Here is a 25,601-nt window from a genome sequence, read left to right as displayed (position 1 = left end):
GAGTGCTGAAGATGTGACTGTCTCGCTTTACAAAGCATTAAGCATTGGGTGCTGAAGATGTGACTGACTTGCTTAGAAGCATTAAGTATAGAGTGCTGACGATGTGACTGTCTCGCTTCACAAAGCATTAAGTATAGAGTGCTGAAGATGTGACTGTCTCGCTTTACAAAGCATTAAGCATTGGGTGCTGAAGATGTGACTGACTCGCTTAGAAGCATTAAGTATAGAGTGCTGACGATGTGACTGTCTCGCTTCACAAAGCATTAAGTACAGAGTGCTGAAGATGTGACTGTCTCGCTTTACAAAGCATTAAGCATTGGGTGCTGAAGATGTGACTGACTCGCTTAGAAGCATTAAGTATAGAGTGCTGACGATGTGACTGTCTCGCTTCACAAAGCATTAAGTACAGAGTGCTGAAGATGTGACTGTCTCTCTTTACAAAGCATTAAGCATGAGGTGCTGAAGCTGTGACTGACTCGAGATATAACCGTCTCGAGGCGTGACTGTCTCGTGTTACACTCAGTGTGGTGAATCCTGTTCCTGCTTGAAGTGCAGCACTTTCTTTCATCATCTGGCTGTGCTCTGGGTGATGTACTCCTTGTTGCCACTGATCTGTTAGGTTTTGGGAGCCGTACTCTCAGTTCAGGAATCCAGACTTCACAACAGCGCGAGAACACTCACCAGGTTAGACACCGATACTATGAAGAGATAGCAGCCCCCTGACACTAGAGGGCAGCGCAGCACAGCTTTTTAAAAGATACAGCTCGTACCGTGACACTTCGATCACTCGGCACCGGAAGTGCTGACTGTTTATTCTGGTTTGACTGACTGTCAAGAATTACGTAGATAAAGCATCCCTGTTAAAGTTGGGCGTTATAGGATTATTTTAAAAGTTGTTCACGCTGGACACCGGAGCTGTCGGGGACTGGAGCCTTCCGGTAATAATAATGTTAATAATTTCTGATTGCATTCATTGAGAGACCTACCCATGTGGATAATCTGAAAATGACTCGTGGAATTAGCTCTTGCGGACCAACGGTGGCCACCTGCTACTAGCCACCAGGAGCGGGCGCAGCACTTGTCCACTCTGCAGAATGTCCAGGGTGAAGCCCCCTTAGCATCACCATATGTACTGCTCATCCAAGGCGATAACTTCTCTTCCAATCAGGCTGCGGGGATAATTCAGCGTTTCACGGGCCAGGTGGGAAGAGAATAGGTGCTGGGGGCGCCCCCTCTACTGGCCAAGCCACTGTCAGCCCACCATACGTAGCGGTTTTCACCAGGCAGCTCCATGGGGGGGCCCGCGGAGAGAGAGACTCGCTCTAGTCTCTCCGCGGGTCTTTTCGGGACTGCAGGAAGTGGCGCGGGTGCGCCGTGATTGGGGGACAGGTGAGTAGGGGTGGGTTTAGGGAGGGGATAAAAGGGTTTGGAGGGGTGGGGTCGGCCTCTTTCCGGGCCGACCATTAGAGGGGAAAGGTGTTGAGGTGGAGCGGCAGGTTAGGAGACGGCGAGGGCAGGTTGGGGCCCAATTCAGGCGAGTACAGGGAGCTTTTAGGCAGGGTCCGGTGCATCTGCAACCGGTAAGGGGTGGGGTGGGCGTTCAGGGAGGCATATAGTGGTTGCGCGGGGGCCGGGCAGGCAAATTAGTAGGCGGCGTCCCGCCGGCATTTAGGACACGCGCGGCCTGGGCCGCGCCCCCCCCCCCCCGGGCGCTCCCGACAGTCCCCGGAACCCGGGAGACTGTTTCTCCGGCACGAAGACACGGACAGGAGGGCACAGGCGCGCGTTGGCCTGCAGGGGTTCCCGCGTGTTTTCGCCGCATAGCGCCGGAGACGTGTCAATTTCTTCGGGAGGCCGCGAGGCGGCATTCCAGCTGGGGCCTTCACACAGGTACCACGCGGTTGCTGTCAGACGAGGCCACACAGCTGCAGCGCCTGGGCGGGCCTGCCAAAAAATTTTAAAGAACCGGGAGGCGTATCAAGGTGGGGGGGGGGCTAGACACACGGGGCAAAAAGGGTGTGGGGGCCACATAGGAGGCGGTAAGGCCCACAGCAGCAAGGGCCTTCGGGGAGGATAATTAAAATATAATATATATAAAAAAAATAAAAAAAAAATAAAAAAAATTCTTTATATTTTCAAATAGGGGGTGTACAGGGCAAGGCATAGGGGGACATGGCTAACGTTCCTGATGCGGAGGCTGTCAGGGCAGCACTCCGGGTACTGGGCGAGGCTGGGAGGGCTGATTTGCTTAGGCCCGGGGTATTGGAGCAGGCTTGGGTGGGCATGACACGCCCAACACGGGCTGCGTCAAGCGGGGTAGCGGCGGCAATCGCAGCATGCGATTCTCAGGATTCAGAAGGGGACACAGAGGAAGTACCAGTGAGACAGGAACGGGCCACAGAGGTACGGCCCGAGACTCCTAACGTATTGAGCCCGCTAATGTTTGGGGGGGAGACCCAGGGCACTCAGGACCAGGGCGCAGGCGATACGGGAGCAGGCGGCGCAGGCCCGGCACGCGGGGGGCCCCCAGGCAGGCCAGGGGATGACATGGCAGGGCAAACCCCGGGGCAACAGGGGGTCGGGACCGAACAGCCAGCGCCGGGGCCCAGTGGGTTGCAGGCCCCATTGGATTTGTCACGCCCTAAGAGCGGGAGTGCATTACACATGGGCCATGGGCCGCCAGCCAAGAAAAGAGGCAAATACTTGGGGAGACCCAGGGCAGGGGCGGGCCGGGTCAAACCAGCCCCACGCCAGGCGAAGTTACCTAAGCAATCCGGGGAGGTGATTATGGAGGGGGGGCTACACGGACCTGCCCCCCAGGCGAGGTGGGACCAGTCAGAAACATGGGATTTAGAAGCCAGAATTCGCGAACAGCGTAGGGCTGTGGCTGAAACCGAGGCCAGATGGACGCAGTTATGCAAAGACAGGGAGGAGCTAGGGAGGCGACGCGAGGGTACCAAAACAGTTAAAGAGGTCACAGACACGAAGGGGGTACAGGCAGCAGGGGTTAGCAAAGGTAGCTGGGTTTGGATACCACAGGCAGGAGAAGGTAGGTTCCAGGAGGCTTGTGCGGCCGAGGGGCAGGTTGGCTTGGAAAGCCCCAGTGGTTCAGGCGGCCACATGGGGAGAGGCAGCACAAGGTCAACGTCGGAGGTTGGCAAGAAAAAGGGGACACCAACGGGGTGCAATACGGCCCAAGCGCGTTGGAACGAAGCAATAGAGGGGTCTACGGCGGCCTTCTCTACACCGCGGGAACGGGGACATCAGCAGGTTGGCGGACGCCATGTGGGCCAAAGTACAATAGAGCTACCGTCAAACAAACCTCAAGGGTATATGGAAAACAAAAGAGGCGGGGAAGAGGATGATGAGTTGGAATTGGACTATGACGAAGATGAAGGAGAGTGGGAAGATGGAGAAGTGCGTGAGGAGGAAGGGAGCGAGGTTAAGAGAGGGGGGGGGCGGGGGCGCAAGTGCGGCGCAACCCCTGCCTCTGCTTTTCTTTTTCAGGACGACGTCATGGCGGAAGGGCCGTCAAGTGTAAGGCTATCGAGGCCACGTGGCGGAATGACGAGGCGAGCGCCGCGTTATGGGGATGAACCAATTGGAGGTAAGGGGAGATGGTGGTCAGTTTGGGGTGACGGGGGAGTAGCTAGTAAGGTTACGCGCACGAGCAAATCAATAGGTGTGGGAGATGGGTCAGTTTTGGATAACCCGGGGGAGGTCGTAGCACAGAAGGGCGACATGAACAAGGATAAAGAGACGGCAGCCACCAGTACTACAACGGCGGTTAGCCCGCCCATTGGGGAGAGCAAGAACGCGGAGGACAAAGAAGGGGGAGCGCACAAGAAGCGCCTGCCGTACATGGGTTTGGCCATGCCTTTAGGGTCTCATGTCGCGGAAAAAACTAAGACAAAGATATGGAAACATGAATATGTTGACGTTTTCAAACTACTACATAGGGACATACAAGCCAAAGAAGGCTCCAAGGAAGAGGAGTGGGAGTTAGCACGCAGGCCTAGGGTGCCCATTACCATGGACAATTGGACATCTGCCTTTTTGATTTTCGCTAGCATATACTGCGAAAAATACCCAGACCGGGCCATCGCGCTCTTTAAGTACATGGATATCATTAGGAAGGCTCAGATGCATTTTGGGGGTTTCGCATGGCTAAGTTATGACGAGGAGTTTAGAGCCCGGGTGAGCATCAATCCCGAGAAACCATGGGGGGACGTAGACCCAGAATTATGGATGCAATGGATGGCATCAGCACATACAGCGGCATCCACTCATACGGCGAGCGGGTTGCCTGTAACATATAAGCCCTTTCAGGCGCGCCCCGCTCTGGGAGGGGCGGGAAATAATACAAAAACGCAGGCGAGTAACACAGGGGCTTGTTGGAATTTCAACAAGGGTTTCTGTTCAAGGGCTCAGTGTAGGTTCAAACATGACTGCTCCAAGTGCGGGGGTCGTCATCCAGTCATACACTGTTTCTCCCTCAACAGCCCGGCAGAGCAATGGAGGGCGTCAAGAGGAAGGGGCTCACAAGGTGCTCCTACGCCAAAAGGGGCCTACGCCAGTTAGATTAGATGTATTGTTGCCATGGCTGCGCAAATACCCAGACAAGAATAGGGCCAGACAATTGGAATGGGGTTTTCGAGAAGGTTTTAGGGTAGGTTATCAAGGTCCTCGGCAGAGGCGATGGGCGGATAATTTACGGTCTGCAAACGAACAGCCGCAAGTAATACGCGACAAAATAGACAAAGAGGTGACACTTGGGAGAATAGCAGGTCCATTTTTCGACTGGCCAACGGATCATTTAATGATATCCCCATTAGGAGTAGTTCCCAAGAAAGCGCCAGGCGAATTTCGGCTGATACATCATCTGTCATGGCCTGAAGGGGCGTCGGTAAATGATTTTATCGCACAGGAAGATACCAGAGTAATTTACGCGTCGGTGGATGACGCAGTGAAATTAGTCCTGAGGTGCGGGTTAAAAGCGGAAATGGCGAAATGTGATATACAATCGGCTTTCCGTTTGTTACCAATTCACCCAGCAGATTTTGACCTCCTAGGCATGCAGTTAGATGGAGCCATATATGTAGACAGGGTCCTACCTATGGGTTGCGCGATATCATGCGCGCTATTCGAAACTTTCAGTACCTTTCTGCAGTGGGTTTTTGTGAAAACAAGCGGCCACAAAGCAGTGACACACTATCTGGATGATTTTCTTTTTGTAGGGGAGGCGGCATCCGGGACATGTGGGCTGGCTTTGGGAGCCTTTCAGAGATTGATGCAGCAGACAGGAGTGCCGTTGGCACCGGAAAAGACAGAGGGCCCGCTGTCAATCATGACCTTTTTGGGCATAGAGCTAGATGCGGAGCTAATGGTAGCAAGACTGCCAGCAGCAAAAGTGAAGGAAATCCTAGAATGCTTAGCAGTTGTGCGAACGCTGCACAAAATGGAGTTACGGACTGCACAAAAACTACTAGGCTATCTCAATTTTGCATGTAGAGTGGTGAGGGGAGGACGTGCTTTTTGTAGAAGACTTGGGCTGTCCATGTCAGGGGCAGTGTTACCTCACCATAGGATAAGAGTTTCTTTGGCCCTGAGGGAGGACATAAAGGTATGGGAGATGTTCCTGAGGAAGTTTAATGGGGTACCAATGTCTTTTGGAGATGTGGACACAGTGTGGCAAGTTCAAATATTTTCAGACGCAGCAGGCGCGTCGGGTTTTGGCATTTACTGGGATGGGAGGTGGTGCGCGGAGTCATGGCCCAAACAGTGGTTGCAACAAGGAAGGAGTATTGCGTTCCTGGAGTTTTTTCCTTTGTTAGTGGCACTGGCAGTCTGGGGACGGGAACTGGCCAATCGGACGGTAGTTTTCCAAGTGGACAATATGACAGTAGTTGAATTGGTGAACAGACAGAAAGCCAGAGATCTAAGAGTGTTGCGCTTGCTGCGTCAATTCATGCTGCAATGTCTATCTCTCAATGTTATCTTTAAAGCTGCACACATACCAGGGGTATACAACGAGATTGCAGACTCCCTATCTCGTTCACAGTGGCGGCGTTTTCGCGACCTGGCGCCAGGAGCGGAGCAGTCCAAGACTACGGTCCCGGCAGACATTTGGGAGTGGGGGGCATGATGATCTCGGGGCTGGTGGAGATGTCTTTGGCAGTCTCTACGCGGCGAAGTTACAGGCTGGCATGGTTGGACTTTCAATCTTTTGAAGAGTTTAAGGGCAATTTCTGGGCTCAGAGGTCTGAGTGTTTAGAAGCACGGGCTTTACGCTTTGTGCTGTATTTGATTAAGGGAGGGCTATCCCCGGCCACGATAGGCGGGAAATTAGCAGGAGTTTCATTTTATGGGAAGCTTTTCTTTGGTACGGATCCAGCAAGGAATGATTTGTTGGGAAAAATGTTGAAAGGATGGGGCAGGGTTAGGGCCGGGGAGGGAACTAAGGCAAGAGAGCCCATTACATTTGGGATACTGAAAGAACTTTTGCATGTTTTGCCAGTATGTTGCACGGATGAACACGAGGTAGGACTTTTCAGGTTGTGTATGGTCTGGATGTTTTTCGGGGCTTTTAGGGTATCTGAATTACTAGGCATAGGCAAGGACTGTGGTGTGAAGGAGAGGGAGATCTGCTTGCATCAAGGGAGATTGGGCATATGGCTCAGGAAGTCCAAGACGGACCAGCTAGGAAAAGGGAAGTGGGTATGGTTGGAGAAAGGAGGTGATGAGTTAGCATGCCCAGTGAAGGAGTGGATGGTTTTCAAACAAAAGTGGGGGCAGGCAGGGGAAGCAGGGGTGTTTGTACATGCATCGGGAAAGAAACTCACTAGCTATCAGTTGCTACAGGTTTTGAGGATGGCTTTGGGCCGGACTGGGCGACAAGCAGGGGATTTTGGAACGCACTCCTTTAGGATCGGGGCAGCAACAGCTGCAGCTCATTTGGGATGGGATTGGGCTAAGATTAAAGCAATAGGTAGATGGAAATCCCGATGCTGCGAGCGCTACGTTAGGCCCTAAGGAAACACAGGTTGGGGGGGGGGGGTTAAGTTCGTATCACATTTGTTACAGTGTTTTTTCCTTACAGGGTGCGTGGCCGGACCGCGGAATGATAAGACAGTGACTTGGCTGGTCGGCCATTCATTCGTACATTGGGCGGCAAAATTTGCGGAAAGACAGATCTACGGCAGATCAATGGGACTGCCCAGCAGACAACACGAAGTGCGTTGGTGGGGAAAGAGCGGAATGAGGTGGGGGAGTTTACTCCCATTTATCACAGGGATTTTGCCGCAGTGGGGATGCCCGGACTTGTTGCTGATACACTTGGGAGAAAATGATTTGGTGAGGCAATCTGGGCTTGCATTGATACAATTTATGCAGAAAGATTTGGAGCTGTTGAAGCGGAACCTGTGCGGGACATGTTTGGTATGGACAGAGTTTATACCCAGACGGGTATGGAGAGGGGCAATTAACCACGGAGCCATAGAACGGGCTCGGAAAAAGTTGAATAGGGCAATGAGGGTGTTTTGCTGGGCCCAAGGAATTAAGGTGCTGAGGCACGAGGATATTAAGGAACAGGAGGGGACATTGTTCAGAGATGATGGAGTTCATTTATCGCAATTGGGAAATGCGTATTATTTAATGGGTTTGAGGCTGATGCTGGAGAAGTTGTGGGGAGAGGACCTGTGGATCAGGACATGAGAAGGAATCAGGGTGGCAAACGAGGGTTTGCCGGGTGGGGCAGAAAAACGCCACATGGGTTTTCCTGGGTGGCAGGAAATGGGGGAGGGGGGAGAGCCAGATGCGGGCTTGTTCCCCCCTTCCAAGGGGAAAAATGAGGTGAAGGATCAGAATGGGGGGGGAGGATTGTTTACAAACAAGGAGGGCATGGAAGGAATAGGGGAGTGTCTAGGGGAGGGGATTTGATGAGAGATATTAGAAGAGAAGGAAGGGCATAAGGAAGCTTCTAAGTTGAAAGATGGGTGAGAGGGATTTCATACAGTTCAAAGTTGTTGTTGTTGATGTTAAATCCTGTCCTAAATAAATGACCTTTTGCACTAGAAATGAGTGTCAATGTATGTTTGTCCCGATGGGGGGGCCCGCGGAGAGAGAGACTCGCTCTAGTCTCTCCGCGGGTCTTTTCGGGACTGCAGGAAGTGGCGCGGGTGCGCCGTGATTGGGGGACAGGTGAGTAGGGGTGGGTTTAGGGAGGGGATAAAAGGGTTTGGAGGGGTGGGGTCGGCCTCTTTCCGGGCCGACCATTAGAGGGGAAAGGTGTTGACCACCCACCCGCCCTGCACAGAAGGTAGGCAACAAGGCAGAGGGGGTTTTAAGGGTAGGGTGTGAGTCAGGTAGGTAGGGTTAGGTTTTCAACGTCAGTTAGGGCAGGTGCAGTGTTCAAAGGTTGGCAGGAAATGGGGGAGGGGGGAGAGCCAGATGCGGGCTTGTTCCCCCTTCCAAGGGGAAAAATGAGGTGAAGGATCAGAATGGGAGGGGAGGATTGTTTACAAACAAGGAGGGCATGGAAGGAATAGGGGAGTGTCTAGGGGAGGGGATTTGATGAGAGATATTAGAAGAGAAGGAAGGGCATAAGGAAGCTTCTAAGTTGAAAGATGGGTGAGAGGGATTTCATACAGTTCAAAGTTGTTGTTGTTGATGTTAAATCCTGTCCTAAATAAATGACCTTTTGCACTAGAAATGAGTGTCAATGTATGTTTGTCCCGATGTCCACCGCAGGAGCCACATCAAGGGAAGTCCGCCATGTGGTGGCGGCCCACAAGGATTTTTTTATTCTTAAAGGTGAACACCAAAAGCTTTTTCTCCCAGCACGTGAGGGGTATTTTTGCAGTTTTCCTGTTTGAGACCGTCATGCTGCACATGGCAACCCAGGACAAAAGCAACAAGCCAGATGGCACGGCATGGGTGCCCTAAACAGGGAGGGCCTCCAAATGCCATCTTTGCCAAGGGTTGTCTTGCAGAACATTTTTTTTCTGATGCCGGAGCCGGAAGAGACTTCACTGTGATGAAGTCCACCATCCTTCGACCTCTAAATGTGGTTGGCAAGCATGAGGTCGGTGGAAAGGCCAGACCCAGGGGCTTATTTAGAGGAAGGTGCCCTATGACACAAGAAATATGCAGAAATGTGCCTCATCTACAAGATACAGTGCATTTCTGTCTTTTCCCCCTGCGCTGGTGCACAACGGGCTGCCTAGTGCTGAGGCAGGCACCCGTGTACCATGGTGCCAGGATGCCTGCGTCGCAGACATGAGTGGAAGAATCCAAGGAGACTTTCTCATTCTATGTGTACAGCACAATACAGCACAAATAGTAAGAGGAAAAACTAGGAGAATTAAAGATATTTCTCCTCGTTGTGCCTGCCCTGGGAAGGAGTAGGAATATAACGCATTTCTAGGTTTACAGGTTCTTGTAAATCTGGGAACGCATCAAAACCCATGGGTTTTGCGTGGGAAAACCCACCCTAATGCCCATGGTATGCCTCTCTGACGCGTTGTAAGGCAACACAGCGACTTGCGGTGTGTTGCCTTACACCATATCTGCAAGGCCATGAAAAGCCACGCAAAGAGGTTTTGCAGGGCCTTTTACGTATGGGTCTACACTATGCGCCTCCGGTGCGTCACAAAAAGGGACGCACCGGCGGCACGCAGGGCTACTAAATAAGCCTCTTAGTTTCTGGCAGCTTGTCCAGTTACCGCCAGTCTATAAAAGATGCTGCAATGTTACTCCATCGCCAGAGCTTAAAATCATGTCTTCCACGCCACAGTTCCCAAATATACCCATAAAAGAGAGTATGACACTTACTGGCTCCACGATGTTGAATTTCTTGCTCTCCTGCACCTCTTGAATCTGGCAGACATATTCAATTGAAGACTCGTAGAAGTTTTGCCTCTCTTTATCCAGCAGAATGTCAGCCTGCGTGGGCAAAAACAGTTTAAACATGTATCTACATACAGTGACCAGCAGATTGCGTGTACCCATGAGAAACAGTAGAGGCTCACGCATGAGAACTAGTGATGGAAACACATCTTTCAAGCTCAATTTAAAAAATCGGATCGCAGCACAAGAGTACAGATTTTGACTCCCTTCTACCGACTTGTTTTCCAACTCTTGCATGATTTCATATTTGGAAGCCAGGAAAATCTTTTCTAAACCGAAACTGTAAGTAAAATGCAATACATAACAAGAAAAAGTGATACATTTATCAGTAAATTGAAATAAAGTTGCCACAGGGAGATTTATTCAGTCGTTTTCTGCATGAATTTGCCCCAGAAATGGCCAGAACGATGGCAAATTAATTACAAAGAACAAAGGCCCGCTTAGTTTGATCTCTGAGGACCCTACTCTGGACCCTGGACGACTGCCAGTCTCGGAGTGCTCTGGAGCACTCAGATGGTGTCACTCACACTGAAGTTCTTAACATTCACTCTCCATCCGCCACTGGGGCGGTGGAAACTACACCCAATCTAGAAGACCTCTCCACCACATTAAACCCTGTTGACTAATGCATCTTCCTACACGACTTAGAAGGCTGTGTGCCCTGAAATAATCAAAATAGTAGTCCTTAGCCGCATCCCGTAAAACCAAGCCCCATAACATGCACCATGTCCCAGAGGTTACTCAGACTCCTCCAAGATCAGGTGGGCGGTTTGTCCCCTTTACATGCCCTATTTAGTGCCTGCGGTTTCTATCTGTATTGACCAATAATCCATCAATACGCAGCCTTGTGGAAGTCATATACTTCTAAAACGTCCTGTTGCTGGCCTGAAAAATGCATTAAAGCTGCAAACCATGTGCTCTCCCACTGTTCCCACACTATTGGTTCTGATGGATACTTCTAACTGCAGATTCCTCACCTTTTGAATCCTCCCAGGGGCCAGACCGAATCCAGGAAACGTTCTGCAGTGGATTCCATTTAAAGGTAGATAGTAATATAGGGCTCTGTGGTGACAGTCCCACCTCTGGAAGTGACGACAGTGAGCCACATGTAGGCAAGACATCCCTCCCTCTTTTTCTGCACCATTTGACATGTATCAGGAGCTCTGCTCCCAACTTTTTTGTTTTTTTACCAACATTTCCAAAATTGTTTTATGACAGTGTGCACGGATGTCACCCTCTAAACTCACAGCATTTAAGCTGTGTTGTGCCTGTAGGAAGCAGATAGCAGTCATGGACCCACAAGACATCAGTGGTTGGTGCCTTAGCTCCATATGTGACTTGAATGGCTTTGACAAATGTTTCCTGATGCAACCAATGCAAAGTCAAACCTATATGAGGCCAGGTCTATTCAAAGTCTCTGGACCATTCCCAGGATCAGTCGCTGTTCTGGGGTAGGTCCACAATGAAGTCCAAGCAGGATTCCATCCCGCTCCACCATTCTAACTCTATGGAGAAGTTGTGCAGTGGCAATCCGGAAGCTCAAACATCGATGGCATTGCCAGATTCCAAGTTTGGAGGCAATACATCAGGAACTTCCTAGGCCATTGCTGACTCCGCTGCAGATTTAGGCCTTGAAGTAAGCAAGGCTGCAGGTATTTTGGAAGGTGCTAGGTTCCTCTGGCACGCCTTCAGACCACATACATTTGTCTGGGTCTTCAGTTTGACGTTTGCCAGAGGGCTCTCTTCTGGGGCCACTGACCCTATTCCGGCTCAGCCTGATACTCAGTCCACTTCAACACCTTTCTTGCAGGCCACACCAGTAATGCAGGATTTGCTCCAGGGGCACTCGTTACAAACTCTGCTCTGATTCCGATGCCGGACCCTGAGCCAACGTCAGCCAAGTCAAAGCCCACGTTGTGCTATAATATAACGAAGTTGCAGCCAGTGACTTGGGAGGATTCCCCTGCTGTTCCCTTGTCTCGATGCAGTACTACTGGAGGCTGGAGGACTTTTTCGCTTCCAAGTCTGATGCGTTCCAGGGGCTCAAACAGGTTCTCCACGATGAGGATGCATGCGATTTAATACCCCCTCATAATACTGGTGCTGGCCTCTGCCTGGAGCCTTCAGAATGCCAGTGGTTTGGACACTGCACCTGAAACTGAACTGGATTCTCCCTTTGGTACTAAAGTGAGCTGCAGAGGCTTTGTACTTAATGTTGCTCACACCGGAGACACAGGCAAACGATCTGATTGAAACCTTCTCACCCATAATGAGCATTCCCGCCTTCTCCAACTGGATGTTACGGAGTGCTCCTCTCCCCCCGTGGGGCACCTGGACTCCCTGTCCCTCGACACCAAGACTTTTTGTGGCAGTGGCTACTGTTAACATGACCTGAAATGTACGCATCCACCCCCTGTAACCAACCCCCCCATCCATATTCCACATCCCTCTTACCCCACCCCTTACTCTCACCCTGCGCTTGAAAACTACACTGTACGGTAAAATATTGCACTCTTGCATCATTGTTATGTCTTATCAATAAAAATTTGCAACACAAAAAAAAAATCTTTGCACCTAGGCCTTCAACTACTGACCACTTTATTACTGTCATTTAATGTGTTATTAACTGAAGCTTTTATGGCAACCTGGTGCAAACCTTGCTCTGCACAACCTGTTAGCCAACCGACTGTTCCACAGCACAGGAGACCCATCCTTCCTGATGCAACCTCTGATTCTGAAGAGTTTCAGTGTTCAGGCTTTGGCCTAATACGGCTAATGAGTTGGTATGGACACTGCAGACTACATCAGCGTGTCATGGGCATCAGAGTCGTTGTCAGAGAACATGCTTGGATGCCTAATACTGGTTATTCTGCAACAAACAAGTGTCATTGTTCAATATGTCATCTGATGAAGCCAGGCATTTCTGAATGAAAGCAGATTTAGGGTTGGAGCACTTTAAGGACAGCCAGGCTACAGTCTGTTTAGCAGCCTATTAAGCCTTTTTGTGACTCCAAAAGGATGGGCATTTGCCAAGTCTTTTTCCATTGGAAGCCTTTTCATATTGCTGGAGTACCATCATTTTTATGACACTGCTCTAGCAATGCATGACTTTAGCGCCAACAGATGCGTCAGAATTTCTGACCCATCTGTGAAAACATGCACCAAGTATCTCTGTATTGTATTGTGCCCTTAGGGGGTCTTAGGGAAGCACAAGAAATTGATGCTGATGTGTCATATTCTTGTAAATATGACGCATTCTTGTAAATGAGGAAGTGAATTTTGTAAACCTGCGGTCAAATCATACAAAAGTGGTCGAGCCATGGGTGGTATTGCCATTTATCTATCTGCTGCACTAACAGAAGAAAGTGAAATAATGTTTCAAGATGCTCCTAGATTTCTCGAGGTTCAAGTAAAAAACTGGCTTGCAGAACATAATTCACCTTTGGTTCTAATCAAAGCGTATAAACACCCAGACTCATAATCAAAATTACATTTTAAGGAGAAGGTCATTTCAGTTATCATGGTTTTGAGGAAGGTCTCACCAGTGCTAGAAATTGTTATCTCAGGAAATTTTAATATGAATCTCATTTTCACCCTGAAACTTCATGATATGATTACAATTCATAACTTGACATGGAGTATCGCCAGGTTTGAACTCCACTAGAGTGGCCTTCTGGTCATACAAGCATTTCATTACCTCTTGACTGGTCTTAAGGTTGCTTTTGTCATTTTTCCAGAGACGGTGCATCTGGTTGCGGAGGGCCAACATGTAGCTGACCACATCCTGGGGGGCTTTGCTGGGAGCTTCCTCCCACCCCTCTTTGACAATGCTTAGAGGTTCCCTAACAGGGTAGCCATAGAGAAGCTCAAAGGGACTAAACCCTACCCACTTTTGGGGCACCTCTCTGTCAGCAAAGAGAAGGCATGGCAAGGGGACATTCCACTTAGACCTCATGGCCTCAGGTAGGCCTGTAATTATGCCCTTCAAGGTCTTGTGGAATCTCTCAACTAGACCGATGGATTGAGGGTGATAGGGTGTGGTGAACTTGTAGGTTACACCACACTCATCCCACATGGACTTCATGTAGGCAGACATGAAGTTAGTGCCTCTGTCAGACACTATCTGTTTGGGGAATCCCACACGGGTAAAGATCCCCATCAAGATCTTGATCACAACAGGTGCAGTTATCATCATCAGAGGGATTGCTTCTGGGTATCGTGTGGCATTGTCCACAAAGACCAGGATGAACCTGTTGCCTAGGGCTGTCCTGGGAGTAAATGGACCAATGACATCGATGCCCACGTTTCAAAGGGGATGCCAATAACGGGAAGTGGGATCAGGGGAGCTTTCAGCTTTTTCCCTGGCATCCCACTGGCCTGGCAGGTGGGACAGTACCTGCAGAATGTCTCTAAGGCTGTCTTCATTTGGGGCCAATAGAAGTGGGTGACAAGCCTGGTGAAGGTCTTGTCTTGCCCTAAATGTCCTGCCAGGGGTACATTGTGAGCCAACTCCAGTAGGAAGGCCCAGGAACACAGGGGGACCACCAGCACACCCCTTTGTGATCCTTAGGCTCACTATGTTGGAGAGCAATCTCCCAGTAAATCAGGTGGTCCCCAGAGGCTTCACCTAGTGCATGAGCTAAGGCCTGTCACCTCAAGCCCTCAGTGGTCATGTGAGACCTATAGGGGCAGAATTTGATTTGGCCTGGCCTGATGCCATGCAGTTACTTCAAACAGTGGGTTCCTTGGGTTGCTCAAATTGGTTAAGCTCTCTGCTTTTTGTCCATCGCTCCCCATATTCCACCAGTTTGTGGCCAGACATCGGCAAAGCATGCTGCCATTCTAGCCAGAAAAATCCAGAAACTTTTTCTTGGCACAAGTGGTACCTGAGCCAGAGTGGGGCAAAGAATTGTACCCCAGGTGTATTTTGGTCCTCAAGAAGGACAAGTGTGGGAGGGTAGAGGCTGAGGCAGGTACTGGCTTTCAAGCTTTTGATCACCTTCCTCAGGAAGGACATGTATCTCATGTGTTGATCCTGCAGTCCCAGAGGTGTTTCCCCAGTTTGTCACACAGTCAGAGAGCATTCTGTCCTTCAGAGGCTCTGGCTCATTTTCAAAGGACAGGAATACAGGTATTCCCTTGCCTCAATAAATGGCTACTAAAGGGGGAGGGGCTCGCCTCAATTAGTATCAAACTACTTGAAAACAACACTTTTGCTGCTGTTCAACATTGGGTTTCCATCAACGAGCTGCAATAACATAATCGGCCCTATGCAAAGGACTACCTTTACAGGGGTCATCCTAGACACAGTAGCTATGAAGACATTTGAGCCTCCTATATGGGGCTCTGTGTTGTCACTTCCAGAGGCAGGATGGAATCACTGCAGTCCGATGGTGCTACCTACCGTTTGCAGGCCCTTTTGCAAAAAAGCTTTCCAGAGCCAGCATGGCAACTGGGAAGCTTCAACAGGTGAGGGATACCACCGCCAAACCGAGGACGCAAGATCTCAGACTGCCCTGCCTGTTGATGTAATTGACAATATTTATGATGACTGACAGAACTTGAACGGTGCTTCCTGAGACTGAAGTGAGGAAGGCCTCCATGGCAAGGCAGACCACCTGCAATTCCATCTAGGTGCACACACCGCACCAACAGAGACCACACATCACTGTGATGTCACCCAGAGGAGCATCCCAGTCTGAAGAAGAGGCATCCGTAACAACTGTAGCCTGAAACAGTGGAGGGCTGAAGGAACGATCAGCAAGAGACTGGATGCACATGCCCAACAATGCAGATCTGGAAGAAGAGAAGGGTAGTTCTGCACCTGAGCGGGTGGCTCCCTTGATGATGATGTCACTGTTTCCTCAAGTACCACAACCTCCTTATCCGACATCTGGCGTGAAACACCAACAGGATGCATGAGGCCTAACAGGCATAAGCCTTTTGGTAATGGAAATAGCGTTGGGGGCTGAAACATCAGATTCATGTCTTGAATGTCTGCAAACACCTTCATACAGGTCATGTCTAACACAGCATGCATCTCAAATTCTGTATGGGGATAAGGTAAGACTGCTGATGTCGATGGTAAAGCCTTCTTTGTGCAGGAAGGTCATGCTGACCTGAAGACTAGGACAGGCACACCCCACCTTCACAGTTAACCATCCAAGTATTGAAATACATGGCTCCTGACTGCCTTAGAGAAGCTGCCACCACAGCCTGCATCTTGATAAACACTTGCAGTGTGGTCCACAGACCAAATAGTAGAACTGTGAACTTATGCTGCTGTAAATCCAAAGTGACTTTCATCAAGCACCTGTGAGTAGGTCACACAGGCAGATGAAAGTAGATGTCCTGACGTTTCATGGACACCATCCAATTCTTTGCGTTGAGGGTTAGCGGAACCTGGCTCACAGACAGCATTTTGAAATCTGTCATGTTGAATGAACAGGTTCAGTAGGTGAAGGATCAGGGTAGGTCTGGGAACCTCATCCTCTTGAAAACCAAAAGGTAACAAGAGTAAAGTCCTTTGCTCATTTCCGCCAAGAGCAGCACGTCAATGGCCCTTGGTAAATTCTGCTCTAGGGTGCAGCGCCTAGTCTCATGTAGAGAGCAGGGCCATGTCCTCAAGGAAGAAGAACCTCTTCTTCTTGTGGAGCTTTTTGTGTTTTTTATGGGAAGATCTCTTAGGAGATTGTTTTATTACGAAAGACTTACCTGAAGGGGACAGAAAATGCATTGGGGTGTCCCTGAATGCCCTGGGCAAAAATACATTTGCCTCCCGTCCCCTAATGGCCTTTGCACGCATCGTAGAGCAGGTTTTTAAATCCACTGGATCATGAACCACATGCGAGTGTCATGCAGGTTCAACAAAGATATCGTCGCACAGCACCTATGACAGGGTTTAAATACCAGAATAATAGGAGTCGCTGTTGAAATCTGATGAATTCCGGCACTGAAGTACACAGAAAGAGCTCCAAACATGCACCGTGGAGGCTCAGATAAATAGGATAAGACTCCAGTGTGTCAGTCAGCATCTTATATCTCCCAATGTCGTCGCATCCTGGGTGGGTGATGCTGTGAGTGAAGCTGAATGGTGCTACCTGGTGATTCTGGAGAGCTTTTGCTTTGGGAAAAAGTTTCTGGATCCTTTTAAGCAACTGGGGGATATGTATAAGGTGAGGAATTGTGGAAAGAAGTATCCAGCAGAATGCATTGGCTGAAAAAAAAAAGAAAGGCCGGAACTAGAAACATGGTTCCCCATGACCCTGGAGCAACTGAAAAGTCACTGAAAAGACAAGCCTACATAAATGCACTCCACAGTGGAAGTCTGTCTCCAGGGAACGAGGGCGGTGGTGAAGCATCACACGGCTGACAGACAAGATGAGGTTAGGAGGAATAATAAAGGATGCAAGATGACCCTGAGGACTGAGTCTCACATCTTCTCATTCTCACGCTAAATTCCATGGGTTCAACCATGCAGTGGCACAGCTTTGGGGTGCTGAGGAATATCCGACACAGAACCCCGGTTAGAGCCCCGCAAGAGGGAGATAAAATGGTAAACTAGTGGGGCATGGAGGATGCTGTGAATGTACCTCCTGTTGGGGAGATAGAATGGCAATGAGAAAGCCATAAAAATACTTCTACTGGGGTGACATCAAAAGAAAGACTTCAAGATTGTCATGAACGCACTTCCTGTAGGATGAATAGAGAGAAGAGGGAATGCTAAGGGTGTGCCACCTAATCGGTGGAGAGAGATGGGAGCAAACACTTCCTTGAACATGCTTCCTGTAAGGGGTGACTGAAGAACGTGGAAGGTGCTATGAATGTATCTCATGCAGGGGGGAACTGTGGAAAGACTGCCATGAATGTACTTTCTAGATGGATGGGTAACAAAGGACAACAGAAGGATGTTGCACTGCCATAAATACACCTCCTATATGCAGGGATCAAAAGAGAAAAATGTGGGAGATGCAGAAAACAGTAGCAACAAAAAGAGAATGATGTGCCACTGCCAGAAGCATACCTCCTATATGAATGGGTAAAAAAGGGAACAATGTGCCACTGCCACAAACATACCTCCTAAATACTTGGGTAAAAAAGAGAACAACATGCCACTGCCACAAACATACCTCCTATATGGATGGGTAAAAAAGGGAACAATGTGCCACTGCCACAAACATACCTCCTAAATACTTGGGTAAAAAAGAGAACAACATGCCACTGCCACAAACATACCTCCTATAAGGATGGGTAAAAAAGAGAACAATGTGCCACTGCCACAAACATACCTCCTAAATACTTGGGTAAAAAAGAGAACAACATGCCACTGCCACAAACATACCTCCTATATGGATGGGTAAAAAAGGGAACAATGTGCCACTGCCACAAACATACCTCCTAAATACTTGGGTAAAAAAGAGAACAACATGCCACTGCCACAAACATACCTCCTATAAGGATGGGTAAAAAAGAGAACAATGTGCCACTGCCACAAACATACCTCCTAAATACTTGGGTAAAAAAGAGAACAACATGCCACTGCCACAAACATACCTCCTATATGGATGGGTAAAAAAGGGAACAATGTGCCACTGCCACAAACATACCTCCTAAATACTTGGGCAAAAAAGACAACAACATGCCACTGCCACAAACATACCTCCTATATACTTGGGTAAAAAAGAGAACAATGTGCCACTGCCACAAACATACCTACTAAATACTTGGGTAAAAAAGAGAACAATGTGCCACTGCCACAAACATACCTCCTAAATACTTGGGTAAAAAAGAGAACAACGTGCCACTGCCACAAACATATCTCATATAAGGCTGGGTAAAGAAGAGAACAAATTGTCAATGCCACAAACATGCCTCCTCTATGGATTGGTGAAAAAGAGAACAATGTGACACTGCCACAAACATACCTCCTGTATGGATGGGTAAAAAAGGGAACAACGTGCTATTGCCACAAACATACCTCCTATAGGGATGGCTAGAAAAGTGAACCATGTGTCACTGCCACAAGCGTACCTCCCACATTAAGCGATACAAAGGGAAGAATGTGCATTGCCACAAAGATTCCTGCTGTGTGAGGCAATAAATAGAGCAGGACGTGCCACTGCCACAAACACGCCTCATGTGTCCGTAGGTAAGAGAAGGGGCTTCACTGCCACAAACTTACTTCCTGCAATTGGGCCTCTTTCTTCTTTGATGACAGATGCAGGTGCCGATCCAGCATTGAATAAAACTTCTCGCTGTCCTTTTCAAACCTCTTCTTCCTTTCCTAAGGGTGAAAGATAAAAAGATGTGTGATTGAGAAGCAGTCATTTCCATTGCACACGTACAAATAAAAGTACAGAACCATTTTATTAACCTAATGTCATTATCAACTATGTTTATGATGGACAACTGAATACGTTACTTTGCTTTGGTAACACTATTTCTGGTAGATACTCTAACTGCAGATTCCTCACTTTTAGTATTTTCCCCAGGCACCACACTAGATCCAGGAGTTGCAAGCAGTGCTCCATCATGCCACTCGGTGGCACTGGAGAGCTCCATCTTAGCTTTGTTCCATGAGGCGCAGCTGCTTATAAGGGCCTCCCTTGTGCAGCAACTTCACTTTCTTGCTAGATTCTTCCCGTGCCCTCAGACTTGGTGCATAAAACATTTGGCGGTACTAGACCGACCAGTGTGCAGATCTATAATTTAGAACCTTTTTAGATGGTAAAAAAGAGACCACTCCAACAAATGGGGCAGTAGGGCAGTAAGTAATCTGGGGTACACAATATCCACCAGAAAAAGCCTTACCAAATGTAAGTAGCTTGTTCTTCTGATGGATACTTCTAACTGCAGATTCCTCGCCTGTAGAACAGATACCAAGGCAGTACTTCCTAAAAATAGAGGGTTTGTGGAGTGGACCAAAAAGTCCTCCAGGACCAAACAGGCAAAATGCCCTTCCCATCGGTCCTTGCTGTCAAGGTAGTAGAATTTTGTGAATGCAGACACTGACGCAAGGACCAAATGGCCAAATTCTCTTCCCGTCAGACCATGTCGCCAAAGCAATAGAGCTTTATGAACGCAGGCATTGACACCACATTGCGGCTCAACAAATGTCAGGAAAAGGCACTCTGTGTGTCAAAGGAGACATAGGAACCTTGGCCTTGGTGGAATGAGGCCTCAGTCCTTGGTTAACACGTAGCAGGCCTTAGTGCAGACTGTTGTCAACCTTGACAAAATTCTGCACTGCAGTACCTTTCTATGCCCCCAACAAAGAGCGGATGGTCCACCCGGTGGTCCTTGGTGCGAACGATGTAAAAGCTTAAAGCTCTTTTGGGGTCCAGTCTATGAAGTCTCTCCTCTTCTTTCAAGGGGTGGAGAGGAGCAAATGAAAGTTAGGAGGGTGATGAATTGGCCAACATGAAAGAGTCACTGCTTTTGGCAAAAAGGCTGCTGTGGTCTTCAACACCAGTTTGTCTGAGGGAAAAGGGTGGTGTAGCGCGGTTGAACTGAGAGAACCTGAAGCTCACTTATGTGATGAGCTGAAGTGATCGCAATGAGGAGAGATGCAACGAGCAGCTGCACCTTGGCTCGAAGGGAGTACATATTGGGAATGGCAAAACCAAATTAAAATCTCACAGGGGCATTACAATTTGCAAGGTAACATGGGTATCAAACCTTTAAAGAACCACATCCCAACAGGTGATTAAAACAAGTATGGTTGGCCCAGTAAAAGCAAAGAGGCAAAAAGGACTCATTAAAAAAACCTTTAATGGTGCCTTTTCTACACTGAGGACAAAACAAACAATACAACATTTGACAATTTGGCTAGTTAAGCATCTGTATTACGGACTCTACACCAGACCACAAAGTTGTCCTAGTGCCCAGCATAAATGGACTTTGTAGAGGGATTCCTGGATGCAAGGTTGACATTCTCTAGCATGCAAAACTGTTGCTGTTGGGCATTCTTAGCAATGGCAAAGAGATTGAGCCAGGATTCTCCCACCTGCTGGATGACACCCTGCACCACCTCTGGGTGTAGCTGCCATTCATGATCTGCTAGGCATCAGCAGCTGCGTTTTCCACCCTGGTTCACAACCAGGGAAATGCCCTGTTGGTTCAGTCATTTCCAGAGATGCAGACCATCCTGGCACAGGTCCCAAAACCCCAAACAGAACGGTGTGCAGCAGTCCCGTGCTCTACTGTAGTCAGAATGTATCTCCCAGATAGAGTCTTCTTGGGAACTCCACTGTTAAGATGTTTTGACACAGCACATTTGTTGACAGTGGCAAAAGGATCCAGTCATGGCTCTCCCCACTGTCAGAAGATGCTGGGATGCAATCGCCATTCATGATCCGCCAGGCTTCACCGACTGAGCTTATCCACCCTGGCGTTTAGAGACCCAGAAAGGTGGTGCATGACCATGGAGGTGCCCTGACGCTCCAGCCAACTCCATATGTGCACTGCTTCTTTACACAGGACCCTGAAACCCACTCCACCCTGCTTGTGTGGGGGATGTTGTCTATGACAACCCACATCAGCCTTCCCTTGATGGACAGCAGGAAGGCCTTCAACAACAGGCGGATGACAAGTAGCTCCAACGAATTCATGTGCAGCCGAGTTTCCACCAGAGTACAATAAACTTCACCTCCCCTAGATGACTTGCCTAGCCCTGCAGAGACTCATATGTCACAACCATCAGCTCTAGGTCGGGAGGTGAAAGGGGTGTGCCTATGGTCAGGATGCCGTTGAGCAGCCACCACTACAGATCTTGTGCAGCCTCCTCTGACACCTGGATGGAATCAGACAGGCTTCTTTGATGCTGGGCCCACTGAGACTTTAAACCCCACTGCAAAGACAGTATATGCCATTTAGTGAAGTGAGCAAGCTGGATGTAGAAGGACAGCAGTCTAAGATACCTCAGAGTTCCTCTCGCCGAGACCCAAGACTGAGGCTGAAACATCAGGATGACAGCCTGAATGACCTTGACTCATCATGATGGAGGAAACCTCACTGTATTCAGAATGGCTCCTTTAAAAGGAAGCCTATGCGAAGAATTTAACTGTGACTTTGGCTTGTTGTTCGAGAACCCCAATGATGTCATGAGACTCACCTTCAACTGGAAGTGGTCTACGACTGACTGTGGTGAGCTCACCTTCAACAATCAGTTGTCCAGGTCAGGAATAGCTGGTATCCCAATCTCCAAAGATGGGCAGTGATCACCACCATCGCTTTCGTGATCACCAGAGGAGCACTGGTAAGGCCGAAGGGGGGCATAAAAAAACAAAAATGCTCCTAAACAACCTTAAATGGCAGGTAACGGTAACGTGTGTGGGACTACAGATGCCTCCTGCAAGTACTAGTCAACCATCCAGTCAACTGGATCCAGGGTAAACAGAACTTGGGCAATTGTGAGAATTTCAAATTTGTCCTTTCATAGGAAGGCGTTCAAAGGGTGAAGACCTAAAATAGGATGAAGTCCTCCATTCTTCGGAATGTGGAAATAGCAGGAGTAACAACCCGTCCCTATTTCCAATGATAGCACCCTCTCTGTGGCCCATTTGGACTGTTATGTCTATATCTCACGCAGGACGATAGAAAGTTGCTCCTCTGAAAGCCACTGTAATGTGGGAGGAAGGTGTGGAGGGTCAGACAAAAACTGGAGAGCATAAACCTGCTGTATGATCTTGCGTACCCATCTGTAGGATGTGATGATCTGCCACCCTGGGAGAAAAAGTCTGATCCTGCCTCCCACAGGGTGGTTGTGTGCCACTAAGCGAAAACTAAAGCTGTTTGGAAGCTGATGCTGGAGGAGCAGGTTATGAAGAAGAACTGTGTCCCTGATGACCTGTGTGATGTCTGCCTGATCTCCGACCCCGGCCTCAAAAGGACTGGAGTGACTGTTGCGGTAGTGTCAGGGCCCTGCATTGTCTATATGCCAACCCTCAGAAGTATCCTCAGAAGGGCCAAAACTGATGAGGAAAGGGATGGAAAAACCCAAAGAATGCACCATGGCTCTGCCTTCCTTAAAAGGTACAAGGGCAGAATCTGTCTTTTCGCCAAATAGGCGGGACCCATCAAAAGGAATTTCCATAAAGGTGCTTGCACATCTCCAGAAAGGCCAATGGAGTGAATCCACGCATGGCGACACTGCACCACAGTAGTGCCTACTGCTCACCCCAAGCATTCACTAGTATCCAGGCCAGACCTAATTACATGTTTTGCTACATCCTGGCCATACTAAATGGTTTGCACCAAAGAGGACCAAAAGTCTTCTGGAACTGCCTGTAAGATCTCACTGATCAAGTCCCAGAGAGCCTGTGTGTAGTGGCCTAATAGACAGACGGCAATGACTGACCTCACTGTTAAGCTGGCCACAGGGAACATTCACTTCCCGGCACTTCAATTCCTTTCGACTCCCTGTCTGGGGAGTCATGGGGAATAAATTAGGATTCTCTCTGCTGGTGGATGCCTGGACCACCAAACTCTCCGGAGTAGGATGCAGCATAAGAAAATCCAAGTCAGCAGATGGCTGTTCACCAGTGGGCAAGAGCAAGATTTAGACCAAATGCCCACAAAGGTGTCAGTCATTGTTTCTTTAAATGGAACTAAGGGCTTAGATGTGGCTGGGGGTGCAAAAGCCCAGTGTGAACGTTTGTCTTGACTTCACCTGAAGACAGCTGTAGCTTCAGTACCTCAGCAGCACTTCTAATCACTACAGCAGATGAAGCACAATACTACGTTGGGGTCTAAGGGAGAAATCAACCCTGGATCATGGGAAGTATCAAGTCCACCGGCCTCCTGGATGTTTACCTATGTGGTCATCCTTGTAATGTGGGGGTAAATTATCCGCATCCATCACCATCATTATTATCAGGAAGTGGCAAATTCTGGTCAGACTCTGAATCAAAAATGTGATGGAGCCTCTAAGGAGGGGTCTGTGTTAAAGGGAGTGTTTGTATCTGAATCCAGTTGTATGGGACACGGGTGCACTGGAGTGAAGTTAAAGCCCAACCTGGTTCGGGGTCAACATGGATTTCGTTTGAGGTCAGACACTGGAGTGGGCAGGAGCTCAACTTCCAACACTGACGATCTTCAGACCAGCATCGAGGAAGAAGGGACCGCTGTAGGTTTGGAGCTGAAAGAAAGTCTGCATCGGAATCAGTGAGGAATCCAAGGTATGTTCCAGGAGCTCAAGTACTCAGACAACACTGAGGATGGATCCAACAGCTGTAACCCGACTGAAGACCCCTGAGGATCCTTGTGGCACCAGAGAGAGCTGGAAGTGTGCCAAAAATAACCAGCATGGTCTCCTTGAAGTCCTCAACTTGCTACAGTGTCACCAATAGCTCAGGAAATTCGGGGCAGGACGGTTGTGCAATTCGCTTTGTGATCAGGGACTGGGGGAAAAGTCGATTGGCATCTTGACACCCTCAGACATCTTGTTGGACAGAGTGACGGGAAGGGATTGAGAGTGACGGGAAGGGATTGAGTCCCTCCTTGACTTCTTATTCTTCTTCAGCTTGGACTTCAACTAACCGGATGACTGTGACGAAAACCTGTAACAGGAACAGCTTAAAGAGCACCCTCCACTTGGTGTGGAAGGGGAACGTACGCGAGGTCCGTGACTTCTTTCGGTACTGCAAAAGATACAGCTTCGGTTCACGATCCTAGACTGCCTTATGGTGTTCTCAAACACTAAAGTTATGGCATAATTTGACCCCGTGCTCTTCGGTGGGACATTGTTCCCTTAGACAATGGCAAAAAGAATCTAGAAAGAATTTGTCAACTGACGAAAAGGCTGCAGAGCTCTGGATCCATGTTCAAAGGCAGAGAAAAAGGTGTGAGGGTGGTGCTAATATGTGACTCTGTTCTATCACTTTTGTGCTGGAAAAAAGCCAAAGAGGAGGCACGCGATCCCACCTAGAGGTAGATGTGAGCACTGCTGGTAAAGGTTACAGATTCAGTCTGGAGCCTAGGAAATATCCTAAAGTTGAGGAATCTGTGGTCAGAAGTATCCATCACAAAGGTAAATGATCAGTCAATGTACAAACTGTTAATGTGTTATGCCTGAACATCAGAAGAGCTCTAGTTATCAACCGCACCAAGTATGAGAACGAGAAGAAGATCAAAGAGAGAAACTACTCTCTCTTTACAACATCTTACCTCATAGGAGGGTTGTGCTGCATCCTGCAAAAATACTGAGGTACTAGAAGCCTGATCTTTTGTATTTTCATCCCTGAGGGGGTCCTTCTGGGTATCCTCCCACCAAAAGTCCCTATAGGTCAGGCTGTGCCTAAAGAACGAGTTACTTACCTTCGGTAACGACTTTTCTGGTGGATACATTAGCTACCTGTGGATTCCTCACCTCATGAATACTCCCATGGCGCCAGCATTCGACGGAAATCTTCTTACTAGTCTCTGCACGTCGACGAGGACGTCACTGTCTCGCACGCGACGCCGTCTGACGTCATACAGGCAATAAGAGGTCCTCGACGACGTGCAGACGTCAGTACCAATCATTTTTTACGTGCATGAGAACAACCAGGCAATGCAATGAAAGAGCAAGGCAACATCCATTATATTGTAAAAATACACCACATTGTATGAATAACTGTAAATCTTTTTATGTACATATATATATATATAAAACTCTCTCTTTTCAAAATATATACACACACCAAGTATATACATAA

General features: G+C 48.7%; 1 protein-coding gene across 2 annotated transcripts in view; it reads right to left on the bottom strand.

Annotated features, from left to right (window-relative positions):
• OPHN1 (oligophrenin 1) overlaps positions 1–25,601 on the bottom strand; it is a 449,584-nt gene that overhangs the window by 185,816 nt on the left and 238,167 nt on the right. For both annotated transcript variants that reach the window (XR_011199075.1, XM_069210164.1), the window contains exons 5-6: positions 19,088–19,189; positions 9,832–9,942 (exon numbers count right to left, since the gene is read on the bottom strand). Coding sequence is in view for 1 of the 2 variants with exons in the window: in XM_069210164.1 (XP_069066265.1) it covers positions 9,832–9,942; positions 19,088–19,189 (213 nt within the window). In the remaining variant the exon portion in view is untranslated. The remainder of the gene's footprint in view (positions 1–9,831; positions 9,943–19,087; positions 19,190–25,601) is intronic.

Source organism: Pleurodeles waltl, chromosome 2_1 (assembly GCF_031143425.1).
Source record: "Pleurodeles waltl isolate 20211129_DDA chromosome 2_1, aPleWal1.hap1.20221129, whole genome shotgun sequence".
Taxonomy (NCBI): Eukaryota; Metazoa; Chordata; class Amphibia; order Caudata; family Salamandridae; genus Pleurodeles; species Pleurodeles waltl.
The sequence above is the reverse complement of the archived record's forward strand: the minus strand, read 5'-3'. Positions and strand labels throughout refer to the sequence as shown.